A 22,392-nucleotide genomic window follows, 5' to 3' on the forward strand; every position below is an offset into this window, starting at 1 on the left:
AATAAACTCCTGATGTACTAACAAACTTTCCAATGCCTCGTTTTATGAGTACAGAACCTATTTGTACTGCTGTATAAGTTTGGTACCATTCTGGGCATTATTAGTCGGGTAATTTACGAGACAAGACATTCGGCTGATATCTTTAAATAAGCTCTAACTTTAAAAATGTTCAACCAAGGGAAAAAAGGCTTCTAGGGTGGGGGGTGGGGGGTGTTTGGCTCAATGTCGTGGTGCAAAGGACCCTAGGTTGATTTTACTCCAAACCATCCCTTTAATTCAGAATATGATCAAGATTGCGTAGGTGGATGTGTTCTGGTAATTTGGCTGTTAAAAGTATTACATTTAAAGTCACTTAAATGAAAGTCAAGTAAAGATTTGATCATTTTGATGAACGAGATCGAACAAGAGAGTCCAGTAAAATGATCCGAACTTCCCATCACTAAAGTAAAGTACGTATATCAAAATGTTTTTCAATTAAGACAATATCAGTGATGGTTCTGGTGTTAGAAAAGCTCTTCAGGTTGGTCACTGTCATCGTCAAGTTAAATTAGTGATCTCCCCAAATGAGGTCATCCCGACTTTAATAAGGCCTGTTTTATGTGTTCTCCTCTGCATTTGGCAAGCTCCTCTCCTCTTGTCAGTATCACTTTTCAACCACGACAACATACTTCCTGCATACTACTTATAAAGTTAGATAACATTAGACAGAAAAAATTTTCATAGGTTGTTTTAAAAGTAAAAATGTCTCAGAATTTGGTAAGATTTATGATTTTATTTTATTTTTTTCATGTATGACTATTGTGTATCTAAACAATACATAATCTGGTAAATGTGGTGTAGTAATGATAAATAACATTTTTTTTTCCAAACTTTCATTTAATTACAAATAAAATACCTTTTTCGCAAAAAGAATCTTTGCGAAATCCAGGTGGGACAGAAATATATATTGAGTGCATCAAATCAAGCATTGTTGTGGAAATGCAAAAGAAAATGCCACACTGTCTCTTTATTCTGTTATTTATTTATGTAGGATGAAAGGATACAGATCAAGGATCAGTAACAAGTTACACTTAAAAAGGTATTATTTAACATTCTAGATTTACCACTTTAACAAAACACTTTAAAATCACGTGATATTCATGTGTCATGTCTGTCTCAGTCATGTCAACTCTTCATACAAACTTACATGTATAGACAGCTCAGGGCTGGGTTTCCCGATAACGTTGTCTCTTAGCACGCTTCGAAGACTCTTAAGGTATAACTTAACTGAAGGTATACCATTTCTAGGTGTGTTCCCCGAACCATACCTTAGGAAGCTGCTTAAGATATACCTTCTTACGTGCGACGTTACCCTGTGCTGTCCGTGGTGATGCTGCTGAATTGGTTGATATCGATGGCTCGAGAATCAATTATTCTCTTGTGCAGGGGCTGCTTTACTGCATTATGGGAGAAAGTGGTGTTCTTTATAAAAAGAAGCACTTCAGAAATAGTTGAAATTGATTAGGACTCATGAGATATTATAAAAAATAATCCAAACTATAATAGCCTAGCCTACATATTTTTAAATTGTATCATATATTGCTGCCATAATTACCATACCATTTAAAATGTTTACATGCTTTCTTCTCTTTCCCATTTTTGTTTGCTGAGGTGGAGCTGCGATGAACTATTGTTCTTGTAAATACTTTCCAGCATTTCAGTAATAAAAGTGTACATCTAACGTACGGTGCTCGGCAGTGATCAAAAAGGATTTAAACAATGAATTTTGAATCTCTTCTTGTAAACTCAGAGATGCGGATTTAAACGGCAATTAAATTACCATACGACCTGTTTGTCAAAAAACAGTAGGTACTACTTTAGACAGGGATTTTTACGCGGGTTTGGGTGAGAAAAAAACACTGACATTATGGCACTAAAATCCCAACTTGCCCCTGTAAATGTTAAAAATACCGTACCATACGAGCCCATGAGAAACAATTAGCGTCCGAATAGGACTTAACTGTGAAAGCGCTCCGCAGACGCGCCGTCTTTTAGATCAACCATTCGCTGTTTCGCTGCCATAGTTTGAGCAAACTCCACACCACAATCATTCCCTTTTAAATAGACTATTAAGCCTTTAATGGTTTGCCAGCTGATGTACCTTTGGATAATATAATTAAAAATTTAACAACAATCAGTGTAATGACAATTTTTTTCTTTGCATGAAAACACTTGAATTAGCCTAACTGAACACTGTCTGGGTGTATTAAAACTTCAGAATTATATTCATATAGCCCTGCAACAGTGATAAGGTAAAGCTAAGAGTGGTCCAGACCAACCTTCCGAACGTATGACTCACAGAAGGTATACTTAACTAAGAACGTTTCGGGAAACACGCATTAACGATAAGGTACAGCATAAGGTGTAACTTAAGAACGACATAGCGTTAAGTAGATTTCGGGAAACCCAGCCCAGAACTCATGATTATAGTGTCTTATACTGACTTTAATACAGTAATCTATTGCAAATTTCAAACACACACATCCTCATTAATACAGGTTCATATGTTAATGATTTCCATCTTAAATCATACGCTGAAGGTTCAGAATTATTGTAATCACATTCTGCAAAGCTCCTGTTATCTTAAGGGAAACAGTAGGAAACCACTGAAAGTGTTGTGGCTATTGTAGCTATCATATATCCTCCTGCCAGACCAAAGTCTCACATAGACAACATCTCCAACCTCCAGGATCAACACAACTCCATTAGAGGAGTTTAACTCGTTCTGAGGCTGATTAGCATGTGCTATAACCAGACGCTCTCCATTCTTATAAATGAATGCAGTTGCTGCAGTTGGGCCAACACCATATACAGAGACTCTGAACATGTACGCTCCTTTCAGTGGGGCTGTGAAAACACCTAAATCAAATAACAAGAGATACAGAATCAGATGTGTCCTGTATGTGTGATAGTTTTGAAAGATGGCAGATCATTAGAGGCTACGTTTAAATGTTACAATTCACGTTTTTATTGTTTAAATGGAGACTATACATTTTTTTCAAAAGTTTGCCTTTTCAGGCCCCCAAAACTGCATATGAATGAACGGCCAAAACGCATAAAACTGAATCACATACAACATTTTACACATAGTTTAAACTGTTGTCGTGTAAACAGCCCTTAATTCTCTTATACACATTGAGACTGCAGAGAGGTCTGAATGGAGCAGAAGGGTTTTCATTATTATAAACTGAGTTTTATGACTCATTTCATTGATCATTACCTGTAATTGGGTTGTAGGCGTTCCCTATGTTTGTGAAGACGTTCCTGTAGGTTAGTGTGATTTCAGTGGTAAAAGGACCAATATATCCATCGCCAGATTGCACCAGTCCAGCTGAAAAAGCTATTTCTCTGTCTGTTATTGAAAAACATAAACATTATTGTGACATATTACTGTATTACACTGAGAATGTATACACTGAATATCATTCAAGCACAGTTTCACCTCTATTTTCCTTTCTCAACTCCACTTGACTCAGAGTAAGATTTGATATTTCTGTGAAGAAATAAAGATTCTGTATGACATTTACACTATGCAATTTATTTCTTTTGTGATTTATTTCATTGATGAATCATTGATGAAAGAGTGAATGTTTTATAAGTACCATCATTTTTCTTGTTCATCTCATCCCTCAGTCTCGTCTCTAAAGCTCTGATGTTTGCTTTCTGCTCTGTAACGGTGGCGGTCAGTTCTCTGATGTTCACTTTCTGCTCTGTAACGGTGGCGGTCAGTTCTCTCAGCGCTGCATGGATGTCAGTGAAGAACAGATGGTAGTTTTGTTGGCTGTCAGTTGAAGCTTCATCTCTCAAAGTGTCTGTTTGAGGTGGATTCTGTCTTCCGTCCTCAGATCTGAGCTGTTGACTGATCTCATTCTCATTGAGTCCTCCATCTACCTGATGCTGTACGACAAACACAAAGGTTTCCAACAGCAGCAGTAAACATACTACCCAGATAGCAACATTGTTTCGGCCCGGATCCGGCCCACATCTGGCACTTGTGGAATGCGGATCTGGCCCACATGCAGCGTGGAATGACGGCCCTTGGGTGGCCCACTCCTGTTTGCCAGATCTGGGCCACAAGCAGGCCATAACAATGCCACATGTCAGCCAAGAGCAAAGACATAAACCAGAACTGGACCTTATCTGAGCCACAAAGTCTGTGTATATTACATATAGAGTCATCTCATCCTTAGTAAGCCTGTTAACAAGCAGAATCACTGAAGGAAAGAAGAGAACAGAAAAAGAGACGAGCAGAAACACAAGAACTACAACTGACTTTAGACACAGTCTAAGATGAAATCAACTGAAGAGAAAAGAAGACATTAAATCTGTGAAGATCTCAGCAGAGGAGGATTAAACAACTCCACAAACAGCATTACCAGCTTCACTTATTACTAACCAGACTGACTTTATTTCTGTCAGACGTCTACAGAAGTTTTATTGAGAATTAACAGAGGTTTAACTCTGTTTCATTTAAAGTCACCATAAGAGTGACTAGTGTTTCCATTAGTTGGGCTCTTAACTCTTAGTATATCTTAACTCTTGTCTTTTTTGGCTGCTGTGACAGTGTGTTTGTCAAACACATTTACAGCAGCAAAGAAAGCTAAAGTGAAACGAGATCAGGTGATGATGGTTACCTGTTGATGATTTTATAATCATCATGAAATAACCTGTTTCACTGATATCTTTGGAATCTAACAATTGTATTGATCCATTAATAATGTTACATCACAAATCCTGTGTTTCTGCAGCATGAGGTCTAGCAATATTATAACTGTCAGTTTAAAGCTTTTAACAAACATGAGATCAAAAATTTAACTTATGCTGACACACACAGATATCAATAATCAACGTATGAATCTCAACAATGGTGACAATCACAAATATTTAGATAAACAGATTAATTCAGAACATCACTGAAAAGCTACTAATTCACAACAAAAACAACAGCAAAAAATAAAAGCAAATATTTAGAATCAAACAAAATTATAGGACAATTCAGCTGCATAATTTATTCATGTTGCAATGCATGCTGGGAGTTTTTTACTATGCTGGTACCCAGCATGCATTGCAGCAAAGTACTTTTGATTGTCACCATTGTTGAGATTCATACGCTGATTGTTGATGTCTGTGTGCGTCATATTAAACTGACTTTTTGGTGCACATGTTTGATAAAGTCTTCTAACTTATTGATATTATATTGTTGGATCTCATGCTGCAGAAACAGAGGGTTTGTGATGTGACATTATTAATGGATCAACACAATTGTTACATTCCAAAGACATCAGTGAAAAAGGTTATTTCATGATGATTATAAAACCATGAACAGGTAACCATCATCACCTGATCTCAGTTCACTTTAGCTTTCTTTGCTGCTGTAAATGTGTTCAACAAACACACTGTCACAGCGGCCAAAAGAGATATAAAATATATTAAGAGTTAAGAGCCCAACTAATGGAAACACTAATCACTCTTATGGTGACTTTAAATGAAACACATTAGAGTTAAACCCATTAATTCTCAATAAAACTTTTGTAGACGTCTGACAGAAATAAAGTCAGTCTGGTTAGTAATAAGTGAAGCTGGTAATGCTGTTTGTGGAGTTGTTTAATCCTCCTCTGCTGAGATCTTCACAGATTTAATGTCTTCTTTTCTCTTCAGTTGATTTCATCTAAGGCTGTGGCTGAAGTCAGTTGTAGTTCTTGTGTTTCTGCTCGTCTCTTTTTCTGTTCTCTTCTTTCCTTCAGTGATTCTGCTTGTTAACAGGCTTATTTAGGCTGAAATGACTCCATATTTAATATACACAGACTTTGTGTCTCAGATAAGGTCCAGTTCTGGTTTATTTCTTTGCTCTTGGCTGGCATGTGGCATTGCTATGGCCTGCTTGTGGCCCAGATCTGGCAAACAGGAGTGGGCCACCCAAGGGCCGTCATTCCACGCTGCATGTGGGCCAGATCCGCATTCCACAAGTGCCAGATGTGGGCCGGATCCGGGCCGAAACAATGTTGCTATCTGGGTAAACCCTTCATTCTTCACTGATGTTTGTTTCCAGCTCTTGCTTTGTCATCCTCACAGCCTCTCATGTTCCTTTTATAGTGTCCTGATTTACTGTCTTTTGTACATGATTTACATTGCTTCAGATAAATAAGTAGGTCAAGTTAATTGTTAATCATAATCAAAGGGATGTTCCGGGTTCAGTGGATGTTTATCTCTATTCACAACAGAATGTTAGAGTTCAGCAATCTCCAGTGAGATATTCTGCTAAAATTAAAGTGTCATACAAAGCAACTGTTAATTTACACAGCAGTTTGCACTGTTTGCTGTTACTAAATCTGGGATCTATATATATATATATGTGGCATGATTTCCGAGCTAAGTGATTGGGCTGGACATTTTTAATGTCATCAATTGTGCGGGCTATAAAAGCCATTGTCGAATGCACCTAGGCAGAGCGTCATTTCCCGGATGTGGTGTGGTTTTCGCTGTTGCGATTGAACGTGACTCGTGCCTGGTTCGGCTCGGTAAAGGAGAGCGGCTGTGTTTATGGTCGCTACCGTGTTCGCCGTTTTGCCACAGCTGCTCTAATCGGCTGATGGCTATGAGTTTGTATCTGTCCTTCTCCAGGTATGCGTTGACTTTATTACATCCGCTTATCAGCCGTGGAAGTGGTGCGAGTCGCAATTTGTTTTTTTATTTCAGTTGATGTTTTGTGTACGGGTGGCGGCTGTTGCAAATAGGCCGAATAATTAAACCTACAGCTATATCCCGGTTCCCGCAGCTGTCACTTGGTAAGTTTATAGTTTTCTTTGTATTCTTTATAGATTATTGGATGTTAACTGTATGGTTCTTCCGCTGATTGCAGGATGAATAACATCCTTACAGTGGCAGCACCGCTGTCTCGTCCTATGGTCGACTTGCATTGTGTTCTGGGTCGCAGTGGTGTTTGACCCGTGCCAACGAACTGTGTGTGTGTGCACACGTGCTGTTCCAACAAGCGTCTTCGAGTGTCCTTATTTTGTGTGGTAGGCCTACTCAGTTTTGTTAAATTTGTTGGATTCCTTGTCTATTTAATTCAAATCGGCCATTTTGTATTTAGGTTATCAGTTATTTTGTTTTGTATTTTTGTTTGATCTTGGTTTTGCAAATCTTCAGTAGGCTATGGGTTTCTTCTTGTGTATTGTGATTTAGTTTTCATAAAATGAAATCAGATGTGAAATTGGATTATTTGACTTTAAGCTGATTTCATTTTTTTCCTTTGTCTTAATTTAAATTTATTTTTTTGTTAATTGATTTATTTTTGGTTGATAATATTGTGAAACATTTGTTTGTTCATTTGTTGTAGTTTATTTTGAGTTAAAGTATTGTTTAAGTTTTTTTTGCCTTTACAGTTGTGTAATTAGTACAATATATTGTATTAACGTGTGTGTGTGTGTGCGTGAGTTGTGTATTGAGTTCTTTCTGTCTAGGAGCTGCAGGCCTTCTTGACCAGGGCGACCATTCCTCTATAGATGGTGGTGGTGTTTCTTCATTGTGTGCTGTGGTTTGTGAGCACTGGGGTTCTTTAATGGTATGAGTGTGCTGTGCAGATTGTGAGATCCTTCATTATTGGAGCATCTTCCCTGTAGTTTGGCTGCAGCTCCATGACATTTGAAGTGACTTATGTAAGCCCGTATTAAAATTGATGTGTGAGATTGTCTAATTTATGCTTTTATGTCATTATAATAAAACTTTTGTATTTGATTGATACCTGTGTCTCCACGTTGCTTGCCACTGGGTAGGGAACCTGTGTCAGCCTTGTGAGTTAGATTCTTTGGGTGAAATTCCCAAGGTGGCGTAGTCAGGCATTATTCCTTAATTTGATCATCTCAAATCCATTTGCTAAATTTACCTGGGCCACACAGGGCCTCGGTTACATATATATACGCAGAACATTTTGCCCCAACATTTGTCCTTCATCCTCCACTGCATCAGTTCCTCTTTTTTCACCTTTTTTAACACTCACAACTATTTGGCTGTTAGAAGAAACTTTTCACACTCAGCTGCCGTAACATTTTTGCAACTGTATGCAGCAGTGACAAAGACGAGACAATACAAGATATATGTCAATTAATATGCGCATTATATATATATTTGCTTTTATGCTAACATGCTAAAACCATGCTAACTACAATATAGTTTTAAAGGTAATATTGACTGAAAAGTAATTTCATTTGGGCATTTTTGTGTAACATCTGTCACACCAAAAGACAGCGCAAAAGGGAACTGAAGCAAGAGTGCCGGATATACTTGGTTTACATGAAAACATGAAGGGGGAAAACTCACCTTGTAACGTTCAGTGTCCTTCTGAGGTGTTTTTCTTCCTCCTGAAAGAAGGAGGACCCCCCACTCCCCAAAGGTCTCCAAACAATTGCCCGTTTAAAAAAAGGAATATGGCGTCACACCTTATGATATCCATTTTTGGGACAAAACTTTTATTTTGGTCAGAAGGTGTGATGTCATAAGGCTGCGCCGCACTCCTGCATCTGTTGTGATTCGGCTGAAGAAAGGTTTGATTTACATTTAAAGTGTTTTAAATTAATGCAAACTGTCCCATCAGTTTAATAGTTTTACAAGCGTGTAAAGTAAATTCATTACTTTTTTAATGTAACATTGTAATGCTTTATTTAACATTAATGAACGTTGTTTTTATGAGTAAAGCAAATAGACAAAAAAGGGCGTCCCATTTTATCCCTTATCATAAACACAACTAACAATGTTAGAGAAATTTTATTCAAGTTATTACACAAATCTTTTTTTTAAGAAAAATTCAAAACTTAAAAGTCAGATACACTAGTTGTACTTTCTGTGGTGCTCTTCATATGTCCTCTTGTCTAGTTGGATATTGTTTTGCTTCATTAATATACAAAAAAACTCAGTTTAATGAATACTTTGACATTAAATACTATAATTGCTCTATAAGTCTTGAGTTAAGTTGCAAGTCCTCAACTTTAAGCTCCAAGTTTTCCAAGCTCCCAGCATAAGTTGCCAGGGTAACTGAGTTTGAACTATTTTAAGTTTGCTTTATGAAACAGAATCCACCGACAATAAGTCTGACTAACCAAAATAAGCCTGGCTTGTATTCTAATCTTGTTTTATGGAACAACCCTCTGGTGAAGCGACTGAGATCCACGTGACAATATTATAAAGATGGCATTTATTAAAGAGGAGAGTGAAGACATAAAGATTGTGTCTATTAATAAGGAGATTGAAGACATGAAGATTGAAGAAACATTCAGAGTGAAACGTGAAGAAACTGAGAAACAAACAGGTTGGTTTCATTCTCAAAGCTGAACCTTGTCCTTGATCCTTATTAAAATGTTGAAACTGTTCATGTTTGTGAGCGACACAGGCAGTTCAGAAACAGTCGGGACCAAGTCATTGTTTTGCAAGTCCTCAACTTTAAGTTTCAAGTCTTAGACAATCATTAGTGCTCTTTGCCCAGATAAGTTTCTTAGTATTAATTACTATACAGGGTTCCCGTGGATCCTTAAAAAGTCTTTTAAAAGTTTAATTTTTTTTACTTTTGAGAGGTCTTACATTTTAGATGACACTTTGACTTATTTAGATGCTTCTAAATACTTTACCAAATTAAAATGTTGTGTTATATGATTTTTATTAGTGCGGTCAATCGATAAAAAAATTAAGTAGATTCATTTAAAATAAACTTACGTTTAACAATTTCACAGTTAATCTCCAAATGAATGTAGAGACAACATCACTTTGTCACTTTAAGATCTCACACACGTCTCATTCTCTCACAACTCTTTACGTTCATTTAAGACTGTATTTAACTCATTTGAAACTGCTCTTATGTTATTAGGATACTCGACAAAACAGACATTTTAGCATAATTGTGTGTGTTATCGAAAGAACTCGATTCTGTGCGCACGATACTGGCGCCCCTGTGTGTTTCAGGATTATACGGTCTATAGACATTCACAGTTTTCTTACGTCTTCTTGCCGCGCTTGAATGGTTTAAAAGCATTTGCATGAATAAGAGCTGGATCATATAATGTAATGCTAGAATGACAGAAAAAACAGATTCTGCGTTAATTGTGTAAAAGAGTTGAACTGGACAAAAAGTATCTCATGCGTTAACATTGACAGCCCAAATTTGAATTATTCTTCATGGATTTGCTTTGAAGGAGAAGAAAATGTTAGTCCAAATGTAAGTTGATTTATGTGCGTAGATGTGTGCGATATGTGTCGCAGATGATTATTGTAATTATTGTTTTAACAATGTGCACTGCGTGATGTATGCAGTTATATGTCCCCAAAAATTCAAGATATTCAGGCATTTTTGCCCAGATGAGTTTTTTTTCTTATATTTATAATATATTATGTATTTATATTGCAATATCACACAAGCAAGAGTGCCGTTTTCACCAAATATCAGCATGATTGCAAATGTGATATATATTTTATTCAAAAGTTAAATGAACAAGTTAACATTGTGAGTTCGTTTTAATTGTCAATATTGTTTGTTTTCCTTTATTTTCGCCGATGAAAATTCAATAATGAAACCGCAGCAGAATCGAGTCTCCGTGCAACAGACAGCGGTGATCCATTACTGAATTAATCCGCATTTTAAACAAATCAGTTTAATTAATTACTCACTCATTAAGACAGTGACTTACCGCCACCTACTGGCAGTTTTAGTTTCTTATTTACAGTACCCTTTAAATCAAATGTTAAATTTAGAGAACATTTTATATTTAAATATTGAATTAAAAAAAATCTAAATCTCATAGCATTATTTATGTAATTGTAATGTAAATATTTGTGAAGTATTGGTTGCACAATTTTTACATATTGTTGATAAACCTCAAACCTAAAGCTGATTCAAATAGCTTACAACTGTATATAAAAACCTAACCTAGCTAGTTGTGACATTTTGAGGTTTTTGAGTTCTGTTTTTGAATCTTTTTCAGTGTTTTCAGTTTCTGTGATCCGTTTCCCCCTGTCTTTGTGATTTTGGTTTAGTCCTGTTAGTTTTTCCCTGTCTGTTTGATTAGAAATTCCCATCACCTGTGTTCTGTTAATTATCCCATTAATCCCAGTTCACTTAAACCCTGTGTTTTCCATCAGTGTTTGTTGGTCGTCGTCCATGTATGGTTGTGTGTTTCTGAGTTCTTGTATTTTCCTGTAACCTGAGTTTGTAAATAAACCAGCTGCACTGAAATTCTGTTCCCTCGTCTTCAGAAACCTGCACAAACCTGACACTAGTAAGCCAGTGGTCTCAACTTGACGATTAGAAACCAACAAAATCTGCCTTTTCCTTTTTCCATACAATGAGATACAATAAATTTGTATATATATATATATATAATGCATGTGTGTGTCTTTTTATTCACAATACAGTGACGATATCACACATGGTGAGAATGAGGTTTATAATTAGGACACCAACATACAGAGTAGTAGAGCACATATTAATTACTGATAAGACCTGAACCATGCTAAAGCTTGTCCACAAATGCCAATATAATTCTAAAGCTATCCAAGAGATTGTTGAGGTCTGATGTCAAAAGAGCTAATAGCAATAGATGAAATATGTTAACTTTGATAAGGAAGGTTTCTGTGCTACAATAGGGCTTAATTCCTGACTAAAGTTTCTGAATATAGTTGAGAAAACACCATTTTTTTGAATATTTTAGACATGACTGTAAGATTTGGGATTGGTATATAATAAACATCTTGGGTCAAGTTAAATGTTTTGTGTGTGTGTGTGTGTGTGTGTGTGTGTGTGTGTGTGTGTGTGTGTGTGTGTGTGTGTGTGTGTGTGTGTGTTTGTTTTTTATAAATGCCAGATTTCTTGAACTCAAGTTTTTTATTAATGTGTCCTAAACAAAAGTGAACAGTAAACAATATTGAGATGTTCCTCTTTCAGTAACTTATTGGGTACAGGATCTAGTGTTGTTGGCTTTCTTGCTTTAATGCAGCCTTTTGATGGCTTTATGTTTTTAAACTGGTGTTAATTGTGTTCTTTCACTTTAGACCTGATGGCACCGAAAGAAGAGAGACAAGAACTGAATGTAATGGAAGAGAAAGATCATGATTTCATGACAGGAGAAAAATCCACACAAACTAAAAAGAATTCCTTGAAAAAAAGAGCTCGGACAATCATTTGTACCAGTTCTGTCCCCTGCAAACTGTGTGGAAGGCCTTTTGGATGTAAAGCGAGCCTTAAAAAGCACATGAGATATTACTCTGGAAAGACGACTCACAAATGCAAAGTGTGTAGGAAGAGTTTCATTTGTGAAGGAAACCTTTATCTCCACTTGAATAGTCCCTTGGAATGGAAGCCTTTCGCATGTCCTCAGTGTGAGAAGTGTGTTTTCCGAAAAAAGACGTAACCCGCTGCTCCACGACTCTAGTGTTGCGTATGGACAATCTCACGGTGAATTGTCATTTTTAAGATTCAGAAAAAGCTTTTAACCGTTAACCCTTAAGTGTAAATCACAGCTTAGCGCCAAAGAGTCTGAATCAAATGACCCTTTTTGACACGTTTGTGGCCTAGTGAAGAGTAACAGAAACATCTCAAAACTCAAAGAGAGCTTCAAAGACTTTTGTTATCAGTCAGAACCCCCTCTCTCTGCAACAGAGAAATCCAGATGCCATTACACACACACACACACACACACACACACACACACACACACACACACACACACACACACACACACACACACACACACACACACACACACACACACACACACACACACACACAAACTCCTTTGTATCTAACACAAAATATAAATAATTCTGAAATGTATATCCCTGTATGCATGAATGTTATTCCTTTATATTGACAGTGTGATTCCCTAGTGTGTAGTTTGCCTATTTTAAAGAATGTATCCCTAACAGAACGCGGTGCTGTTACCGGACCCGATTTTGGTTTTACGACCCCAAAAGGAATCTGCAGACAGCTGCGACAGCTTACACTTGAGGAATATATCTAAACATGTATCTCATTTTCTCATCTAATTATTTTCTATGGAATTATTCTTGTGCCAATAAAAATGAACGTAACTTTTCAAGAAACTAATGAAAATATAAATTGAAACTGAAAAAGAATAACTCACTGGCAAATTTATTGACTTCGTTTTTAATACACTGCATGTTTTGCTAACTATTTCTCATATTTCTTTCGCTGATCTGAACTTACAAATGCGCTTCCAGAGTTTTCATTTACGCTTCTGACATTTTCGTTTACGCTTCTGAAGTTTTCGTTCGCAATTCTGACACAGACCTACCGTGTGGGCGGGCTTAACAGCGGTTTGCTCTCATTGGCTAGTGAGATTTGGATTGACGGCTCCTTGAACCGGAAGGAGAGACTTCAGCGGCGCGAATTTTGGGATCTGTGTGACAGTCTAACAACAGTAGGCTATATTAAAGCACATCATCAATATTAATAAAACCGAGATGAGTAATCAGTAGCGGCACGGAGCGTCATCAACATCCTCAACTGCAGGGCATTCAGAGGCAGCCCAAGGTAAGTTTAATATCAAATCAATAGACAAATCTAGAAACAAGATTTTTTCTGCTCTCTAGCCAAGTTATGTCTTTATGTCTAGTAGATCGATCTTGACGTGTTTATATTCTTATTATTCACATGTCTGCAGTGCAATTTTTGTAGTTTGAGTACTTTGATTGCTACCCCCAACATTTTTATTATACCCCAACATATGTGATGCATTCAAGGATGTTACATGATGTAATTTAAGCAAAGATCTCAGACTGATCTTTATTCTGCAGCAAGGCTCAAATGTTGGTGCAGCAGATGCTGCATCAGCTATACATAACATCATAGAGGTGCTCAACCAGTCGCTGGGTAAAACCAGCACGAGGCAGAGTCAGAATCAGGGCCAGCGCTCAGGACAGTGCCAGACTGTGGACCAAGAGATGGCCAGGTTTCAGCTTGCAGTCATGACTGAAAACAATGACAGTTACTATTTGCAATGCAATTTTGTTCACATGTAGCCTATGCATTTATCAGATGCTTTTATTCAAAGCAACTTACATAAGCCTACATAGAGTAGCATAAGCAATCTGTCACAGAATGTATATGTATATATATATATATATATATATATATATATATATACACAGTGGTTAAATTGGGCCGGGGCTCTCCGGGGCTCAGCCCCGGCACATAAGCCTGCTCGTTTGCAGTCAGTTGCCTACTGGAAATTATGTGACATAAAATTTGATGAAAGTGATGCTTTTGCAAACATATTTCTGATTATAAATGAAAGATTTTGAAATGGCATGTCTATTTTGTCTCGGCGGAGCTGAGATGAGAACAATCGGAACACGGCCGTATTCTTGTTCAGCTGCTTAATCTCGTTGTCAGTCGACCATGATCGTGCACCGCTCGCGCATGCCATGCGCATCTAGATAGGCTACTTCTCAGAACTCCGACACGGATAAATGTACGCAGCAATAATGAATATTCCTGGGAGATCCATAGTTGCGCGGGATGTGGAAGCGCGCAAAAGTTCCAGAACCTTCTACTGCCTTAAAAAAAAAACAAAAAAACCCACAAGCTGCTGGCCGACGCTGCAGCAGCAGATCAATTTTGTCAAGTTCAGCACAACGTTGGTTGTACAAAAAGTGCCCTGCCTTGAATGACAAGGTAAGGAAAATATATTTGGCACATTGTATGGGTCACTATATCATAACAAGGTAATACAATGTGCAATCAAGCGTTTTATATTTAATATGAGGGAAATAGGCTACACATGCCGTGGACGTGACACAAAAAATCTTTAACTTTTAGGTGGCGAAATAATTTGTTGTAATTCTGTGAATTACACTGCAAACCAAAGTAATACTACCGTCCGGATGAAGAAGGGTTGGCTCTCCACAGAACATAACATATTCATTTTATTTAATTTTTCATGTTCCCACTTCGCATATGAGGAAAAACAATGTTACGGACGGGACCGCTCTGAAAGCGGCACTAAAAGACTGTTTAAAACTTTCACTGAGACCTCAAACAGAAAGCACAAAGCCTTTCTTTAAAATGAATTTCGTTTGGTATTAATTGTATCTTAATTGTAATCAATGGATTTAATCAATAAGACGTAAATATAGTATATAAACAATTTAGATAATCACGACACGGACGCGCCGGCGAGTGAACTGGACTCGTCTCATAAATGAACCGAAACTCAGCGTATAAGGGAGCCTACTTGCCTGACAGACCTGATAAATATATCTATAGAAAGCTTGGAGGGTCTTCTTTTAAACAGAACAATTCCAAACGAAAGAAAACAGACCGCTGCTTGTGTAATCCGAAATGTGCATTTCTCTCTGGTGCGTTCACTACTGCGAAGATTGCGAGGATAGCATCGTCAACTTCATCTATGCAGGCAGGGCACTGACACAGAAAACACTTGTTTATTAATAAAGAATTAAAATGTCTCCTTGCTATATTTTACATATTCATAATCATTACTTTTGCCGGTTCTTTGTGACAGCTTTTACGTGCTTTATTGGCAGCGCCACCCTTCCCTGTTTTGGCAGGGGGAAAAACTGATCAGAAAATGTAACGAAACGTTGTATAAATGTAGTGGAGTAGAAAGTATAATAATTGCTGCAAAATGTAACGAAGTAAAAGTCAAAAGTATGCACTATTGATTCTACTTAAGTAAAGTAGGCTATTTGTACTTCGTTTCATTCCACCACTGCTGATTAACAGTAATGTAAATGCTAAATGTACTAATACCTGTTGATACTACAACAATGCAAATATGCTCTTAACCTTGCAGTTTTTCACATATCATGTAAGACTCAATTTCTCCATTTCTTTGCACAAAACTCTCCAGAAAATGCCATTTAATAGTTTATTTTTCAAAAAAAATTCACGGGGGGGCATACCCCCGGACCCCCCTAGGGAGAGCCCCCCCCACATAATAAATCCCAATTTATTCCCCATATATATAATATATATTAGGGGTGTAACGGTTCACAAAATTCACGGTTCGGTTCGATACGATACACTTGTGTCAAGGTTCAGTTCGGTACGGTTCGATACGTTTTTGATACAGCAAAAAGAAAGAAATGCCAGAGAAATTTCCTTGATTTAATTTTTTAAAATATCATAAAGTATGATATTTTTTTACTTTGAGCAATTCTAGAGCTATAATAGACTCTTCTTAGGAGCATATAAAACAAAACAGCTCCTTGGAAAAAATGAAATGTAATATTGTAGTAGTAATAAACAAAGGTTTATTTTAGTTAAGATTAACATTTGAGGGCAGCAATTGTATTCATAATGTCAAAATAAAAACGACGTAATGTTACTTGAAAGCATTATAGCCTACTATTCCTGCCAAACTTCCATGGTTGCAGTTAGTGTTACTACAGTAAATCCATGGTGAATGTTGCTGATCTGCGGACACTGGATAGTTCATTCATGGCACAATGTTTCTTCCTGTTTTCCACGTCAGCGATGTTTGATCCGTTAATAACGGAGAAATGTGAATGTTTCTCACTAGATCTCGCAGCGATGTTATTACTTTTGTGGCGAATTCAAATGCTTTCTTTACCGGATCTCTTATTAGCACTGTGTAGTAACACTGTCGCATGATCACAATCGGCTCGCGCTGCACTGGTCCAAACTGATAAACGGTCCTTCAACCACACAATAACGAGCAGTTTCGTTCCGCTTGCATTACGTTTGCCATTTGATGTTGGGCAATGTTGTGGTCGCGCCGGCGTCTCTTACATTATGAGCGCGGACAATGGAGCAGGAACAGACTAACTTCTACGAGCTACAAAACCAAGCTGGAACATTCTGGCCAAAATTCCAGCTCCATCCACCCGTTGCATACTGGCCTTCACCCTGTGCCATTGTATGCGGTGCCCTCTAGCCAAAAGGTCCCCTTTCACTAGCCTGTAACCAGCATGGGGCATTCTTGTTTTTATTGATCTCACCACACGATCCATTATCTGATATGCTGCAATAGCAGCCTCTGACAGAGAGGGACTGCTCCTTCAGTCTTCTGTTCATTGTTCTTCTTGAAACACCACATAGCTGTGCAAGAGTTTCTAAAGGAAGAGCAGTAGTGAGAAGTTCTTTAAGGTCATCCCTGCTGATTTCCAAACGTGGGCATCCCACGTTTCCCCAGGTGTAAGTTACAATTTCTGATGCATTTCCTGAAGTCTCTTCCGAATTCAGAGATATATTAACTACGTTGATTAACTCCTGTAGACCCCTAATTAAGTTATCTGGGATGTTAACACGATTTGATGCATTAATATCCAAAGCAAGTTCTTGCTGAGCAACATCCAGGAGGTAATCCAAATCTATAGCTTCATTCCGACAAATCAAGTTAAACTTGGTTAGCATACGCTGTAAGATATCTTCTTGCACTTGTTCCTGCAGGTATAAACAATGCCTGGTTAGCTTACATATCAAGGTAACTAATTCCATGCTGATCTTGCCAAGTTTAGCAGGGTAACATTAGACATTTAAAATCTAATAAAATCCCTTGCATATTAAAAAACAGCAAAAAAGTTACCCAAGTTCGTTATATTATGCATTCTATCGAATAACATGAATGGATGTATGCCTACCTGAAGAAATGACATTTCTCTTTGGCCCTAAAAAGTAATATCAAAAGAAAATAAGATTTTATTTTTGTATGGACAATCACAAAGATAGAATAAATTACTTAACGGTTAACAACACTGTTATTAAATACAAAAGAAGATGATTTAGATGATTCAAGAAAAAATATTTTAAGAAGTACCAGGGCTGCGTTTCACAAAAGCACGGTAAACATAACTTACAACCAGCCATCAATGTGCTTTACGATCATTACCCTCGCAATGCTTCAGAAACGCAGCCCAGTTCATTAATGAACGATCTAAATAAAGACATAACATAGAGAGCAGAAAAAATCTTGTTTCTAGATTTGTCTATTGATTTGATATTAAACTTACCTTGGGCTGCCTCTGAATGCCCTTCAGTTGAGGATGTTGATGACGCTCTGTGCCGCTCCTGATTACTCATCTCGGTTTTATTAATATTGATGATGTGCTTTAATATAGCCTACTGTTGTTAGACTGTCACACAGATCCCAAAATTCGCGCCGCTGAAGTCTCTCCTTCCGGTTCAAGGAGCCGTCAATCCAAATCTCACTAGCCAATGAGAGCAAACCGCTGTTAAGCCCGCCCACACGGTAGGTCTGTGTCAGAATTGCGAACGAAAACTTCAGAAGCGTAAACGAAAATGTCAGAAGCGTAAATGAAAATGTCAGAAGGGTAAATGAAAACTCTGGAAGCGCATTTGTAAGTTCAGATCAGCGAAAGAAATATGAGAAATAGTTAGCAAAACATGCAGTGTATTAAAAACGAAGTCAATAAATTTGCCAGTGAGTTATTCTTTTTCAGTTTCAATTTATATTTTCATTAGTTTCTTGAAAAGTTACGTTCATTTTTATTGGCACAAGAATAATTCCATAGAAAATCATTAGATGAGAAAATGAGATACATGTTTAGATATATTCCTCAAGTGTAAGCTGTCGCAGCTGTCTGCAGATTCCTTGTGGGGTCGTAAAACTAAAATCGGGTCCGGTAACAGCACCGCGTTCTGTTAGGGATACATTCTTTAAAATAGGCAAACTACACACTAGGGAATCACACTGTCAATATAAAGGAATAACATTCATGCATACAGGGATATACATTTCAGAATTATTTATATTCTGTGTAAGATACAAAGGAGTTTGTGTGTGTGTGTGTGTGTGTGTGTGTGTGTGTGTGTGTGTGTGTGTGTAATGGCATCTGGATTTCTCTGTTGCAGAGAGAGGGGGTTCTGACTGATAACAAAAGTCTTTGAAGCTCTCTTTGAGTTTTGAGATGTTTCTGTTACTCTTCACTAGGCCACAAACGTGTCAAAAAGGGTCATTTGATTCAGACTCTTTGGCGCTAAGCTGTGATTTACACTTAAGGGTTAACGGTTAAAAGCTTTTTCTGAATCTTAAAAATGACAATTCACCGTGAGATTGTCCATACGCAACACTAGAGTAGAGGAGCAGCGGGTTACGTCTTTTTTCGGAAAACACACTTCTCACACTGAGGACATGCGAAAGGCTTCCATTCCAAGGGACTATTCAAGTGGAGATAAAGGTTTCCTTCACAAATGAAACTCTTCCCACACACTTTGCATTTGTGAGTCGTCTTTCCAGAGTAATATCTCATGTGCTTTTTAAGGCTCGCTTTACATCCAAAAGGCCTTCCACACAGTTTGCAGGGGACAGAACTGGTACAAATGATTGTCCGAGCTCTTTTTTTCAAGGAATTCTTTTTAGTTTGTGTGGATTTTTCTCCTGTCATGAAATCATGATCTTTCTCTTCCATTACATTCAGTTCTTGTCTCTCTTCTTTCGGTGCCATCAGGTCTAAAGTGAAAGAACACAATTAACACCAGTTTAAAAACATAAAGCCATCAAAAGGCTGCATTAAAGCAAGAAAGCCAACAACACTAGATCCTGTACCCAATAAGTTACTGAAAGAGGAACATCTCAATATTGTTTACTGTTCACTTTTGTTTAGGACACATAAAAAAAAAAACTTTTTTTTCAAGAAATCTGGCATTTATAAAAAACAAACACACACACACACACACACACACACATCACACAAAAAAACATTTAACTTGACCCAAGATGTTTATTATATACCAATCCCAAATCTTACAGTAAAAAAAATAGTGTTTTCTCAACTATATTCAGAAACTTTAGTCAGGAATTAAGCCCTATTGTAGCACAGAAACCTTCCTTATCAAAGTTAACATCTTTCATCTATTGCTATTAGCTCTTTTGACATCAGACCACAACAATCTCTTGGATAGCTTTAGAATTATATTGGCATTTGTGGACAAGCTTTAGCATGGTTCAGGTCTTATCAGTAATTAAAATGTGCACACCATGTGTGATATCGTCACTGTATTGTGTATAAACACACACACACACACACACACACACACATATATATATATATATATATATATATATATAAAATTTTTTATTGTATCTCATTGTATGGAAAAAGGAAAAGGCAGATTTTGTTGGTTTTATTGTCTAATCACCAAGTTGAGACCACTGGCTTACTAGCTAGGTTAGGTTTGTATATACAGTTGTAAGCTATTTTAATCAGCTTTAAGTTTATCAACAATATGTAAAAACTGTGCAACCTATAATTCACAAATATTTACAATGCATTTACAATTACATAAATAATGCTATGAGATTATGAGATTTTTTATTATTATTCAATATTTAAATATAAAATGTTCTCTAAATTTAACATTTGAATTAAAGGGTACTTTAAATAAGAAACTAAAACTGCCAGTAGGTGGCGGTAAGTCACTGTCTTAATGAGTGAGTAATTAATTAAACTGATTCGTTTAAAATGCGTATTAATTGCATTTATACTCTGTTGCACGGAGATTCTGCTGCGGTTTCATTATTGAATTTTCATCGGCGAAAATAAAGGAAAACAAACAATATTGACAATTAAAACGAACTCACAATGTTAACTTGTTCATTTAACTTTTGAATAAAATATATATCACATTTGCAATCATGCTGATATTTGGTGAAAACGGCACTCTTGCTTGTGTGATATTGCAATATAAATACATAATATATTATAAATATAAGAAAAAAAAATATCTTGAATTTTTGGGGACATATAAGTCAAGTCAAGTCAAGTTTATTTGTATAGCGCTTTTCACAATACAGGGGCCGGTTGCATAAATCTATTTAAGACTAGTCTTGCAAGTTAGTCGTCTAATTTTTTTCTTTAAGACTGGTATTTACTTTTTAAGTCAGTTGCATAACATTTTAGACTGGTCTAATTTAAGACAAAAAAGTAAGACTGGTTCCCCCTTGGCTAACTTTCCTTTACAATCTATGTTGCCATGGAAACGAATAAACTCAAGTGCTCTAGATTCACAAAGTGGCACGACTTTGTCTTGCGGTATGGCACATTTTAATATTTGCTTTTATGAAAGGGCAATAAGAAGAGAAAGTTTTCAAAGACCGTTCAAACCCATTAGAAGTCCTTTCTGAAAAGGAACTGCTGGAGAAGCTAAGGTTTCCTAGACATGCAATACAAGAACTAGCAATTGACTTGGAGGAGCATTTGAGGCCTGAAACTTCCAGAAATTTTAGCATCCCTCCACTGCTACAAGTATGTCTAGCTCTACGCTTCTTTGCCACAGGATGTTTTATAAACACAGCTGCAGACTTAATTGGGGTACACAAGTCTACAGCATCAAGAATTATTCATCGGGTTGCCTGTGCGCTGTCAGGAAGACTTCCACTTTATCCGACTGACGTCTCTACCTTGAACAAGGTGAAGGCAGATTTTTTCAACATTGCAGGATTTCCAAATCAGAATCAGAATCAGAATCAGAAAGAGCTTTATTGCCAAGTGTGCTTGCACCCACAAGGAATTTTTCTTGGTACTGAAGCTTCCAGTGCACATATACAAATACAAATACAACAAGAAACATAGTAATACAAATTCTAAGAGTAAAATATATAAAAAAATAAAATAAAATAAAATAGTATAAAAAGTAAAAAAAAAGGGGTCACAGTTGGGTTTAGTCTGAATAAACATTTACAGATTATGAACATATTTACAGTATTTTGAGAAGTATGAATAATATAAATATAAATATCACCTGAGTTAGAGAATATTACACTAGACAGTGGGAGTCTAGTGCATGTTACAGATTATGAACATATTTACAGTATTTTGAGTAGTATGAATAATATAAATATAAATATCACCTGAGTTAGAGAATATTGCACTAGACAGTGGGAGTATTGCACTTGCAGGCATATGCCTTGGGGGGCATGTTAAGTGTTCAGAAGGGAAATGGCCTGTGGAAAGAAACTGTTCCTGTGCCTGGATGTTCTTGTGGCCAGTGATCTGTGTCGCCGTCCTGACGGTAACAGTTCAAACAGGGGGTGTCCAGGGTGAGTGGAGTCTGTGATGATTTTACCTGCTCTCTTCCTCACTCTGGAAGAGTACAGGTCCTGGAGGGTTGGCAGGGCGGCACCAATAATCCTCTCTGCTGTCCGGACTGTCCGTTGTAGTCTCCTGATGTCCGATTTGGTAGCTGAACCAAACCAGACAGTGATGGAAGTGCTTAAAACAGACTCAATGACGGCTGAGTAGAACTGGATCAGCAGCTCCTGTGGCAGATTGAACTTCTTCAGCTGGCGAAGGAAGTACAGTCTCTGCTGGGCCTTTTTCACAATGGAGTCAATGTGATTTGCCCACTTC

The 22,392-nt window shown here is 37.2% G+C and overlaps 1 protein-coding gene and 2 long non-coding RNA genes across 4 annotated transcripts; 2 read left to right on the forward strand and 1 right to left on the reverse strand.

The window, feature by feature from the left end:
* Nucleotides 1-953: 953 nt before the first annotated feature.
* On the reverse strand, nt 954-8,535 carry LOC309497262 (uncharacterized protein; the record flags this gene model as incomplete). Its single annotated transcript, XM_082167491.1, has 6 exons — nt 954-2,898; nt 3,260-3,391; nt 3,482-3,532; nt 3,642-3,936; nt 8,359-8,433; nt 8,506-8,535. 6 exons carry the CDS (start codon nt 8,533-8,535, stop codon nt 2,618-2,620), a joined length of 864 nt encoding a protein of 287 aa, XP_082023617.1. The 3' UTR covers nt 954-2,617.
* On the forward strand, nt 6,066-7,778 carry LOC309496212. Its single transcript, XR_014205065.1, has 2 exons — nt 6,066-6,824; nt 6,899-7,778. It is a non-coding gene; the product is annotated as an uncharacterized lncRNA (long non-coding RNA).
* LOC309497828 lies at nt 8,533-12,810 on the forward strand. Of its 2 annotated transcripts, XR_014205723.1 has the most exons (3): nt 8,533-8,582; nt 9,192-9,343; nt 12,073-12,810. It is a non-coding gene; the product is annotated as an uncharacterized lncRNA (long non-coding RNA). The 2 variants fall into 2 exon arrangements; XR_014205724.1 differs by lacking the exon at nt 8,533-8,582 and having other exon boundaries at nt 8,589-9,343.
* The last annotated feature ends 9,582 nt before the right edge of the window (nt 12,811-22,392 follow it).

The sequence above is a fragment of the Leuciscus leuciscus genome (assembly GCF_965113295.1).
Source record: "Leuciscus leuciscus genome assembly, chromosome: 4".
Lineage (NCBI taxonomy): Eukaryota > Metazoa > Chordata > Actinopteri > Cypriniformes > Leuciscidae > Leuciscus > Leuciscus leuciscus.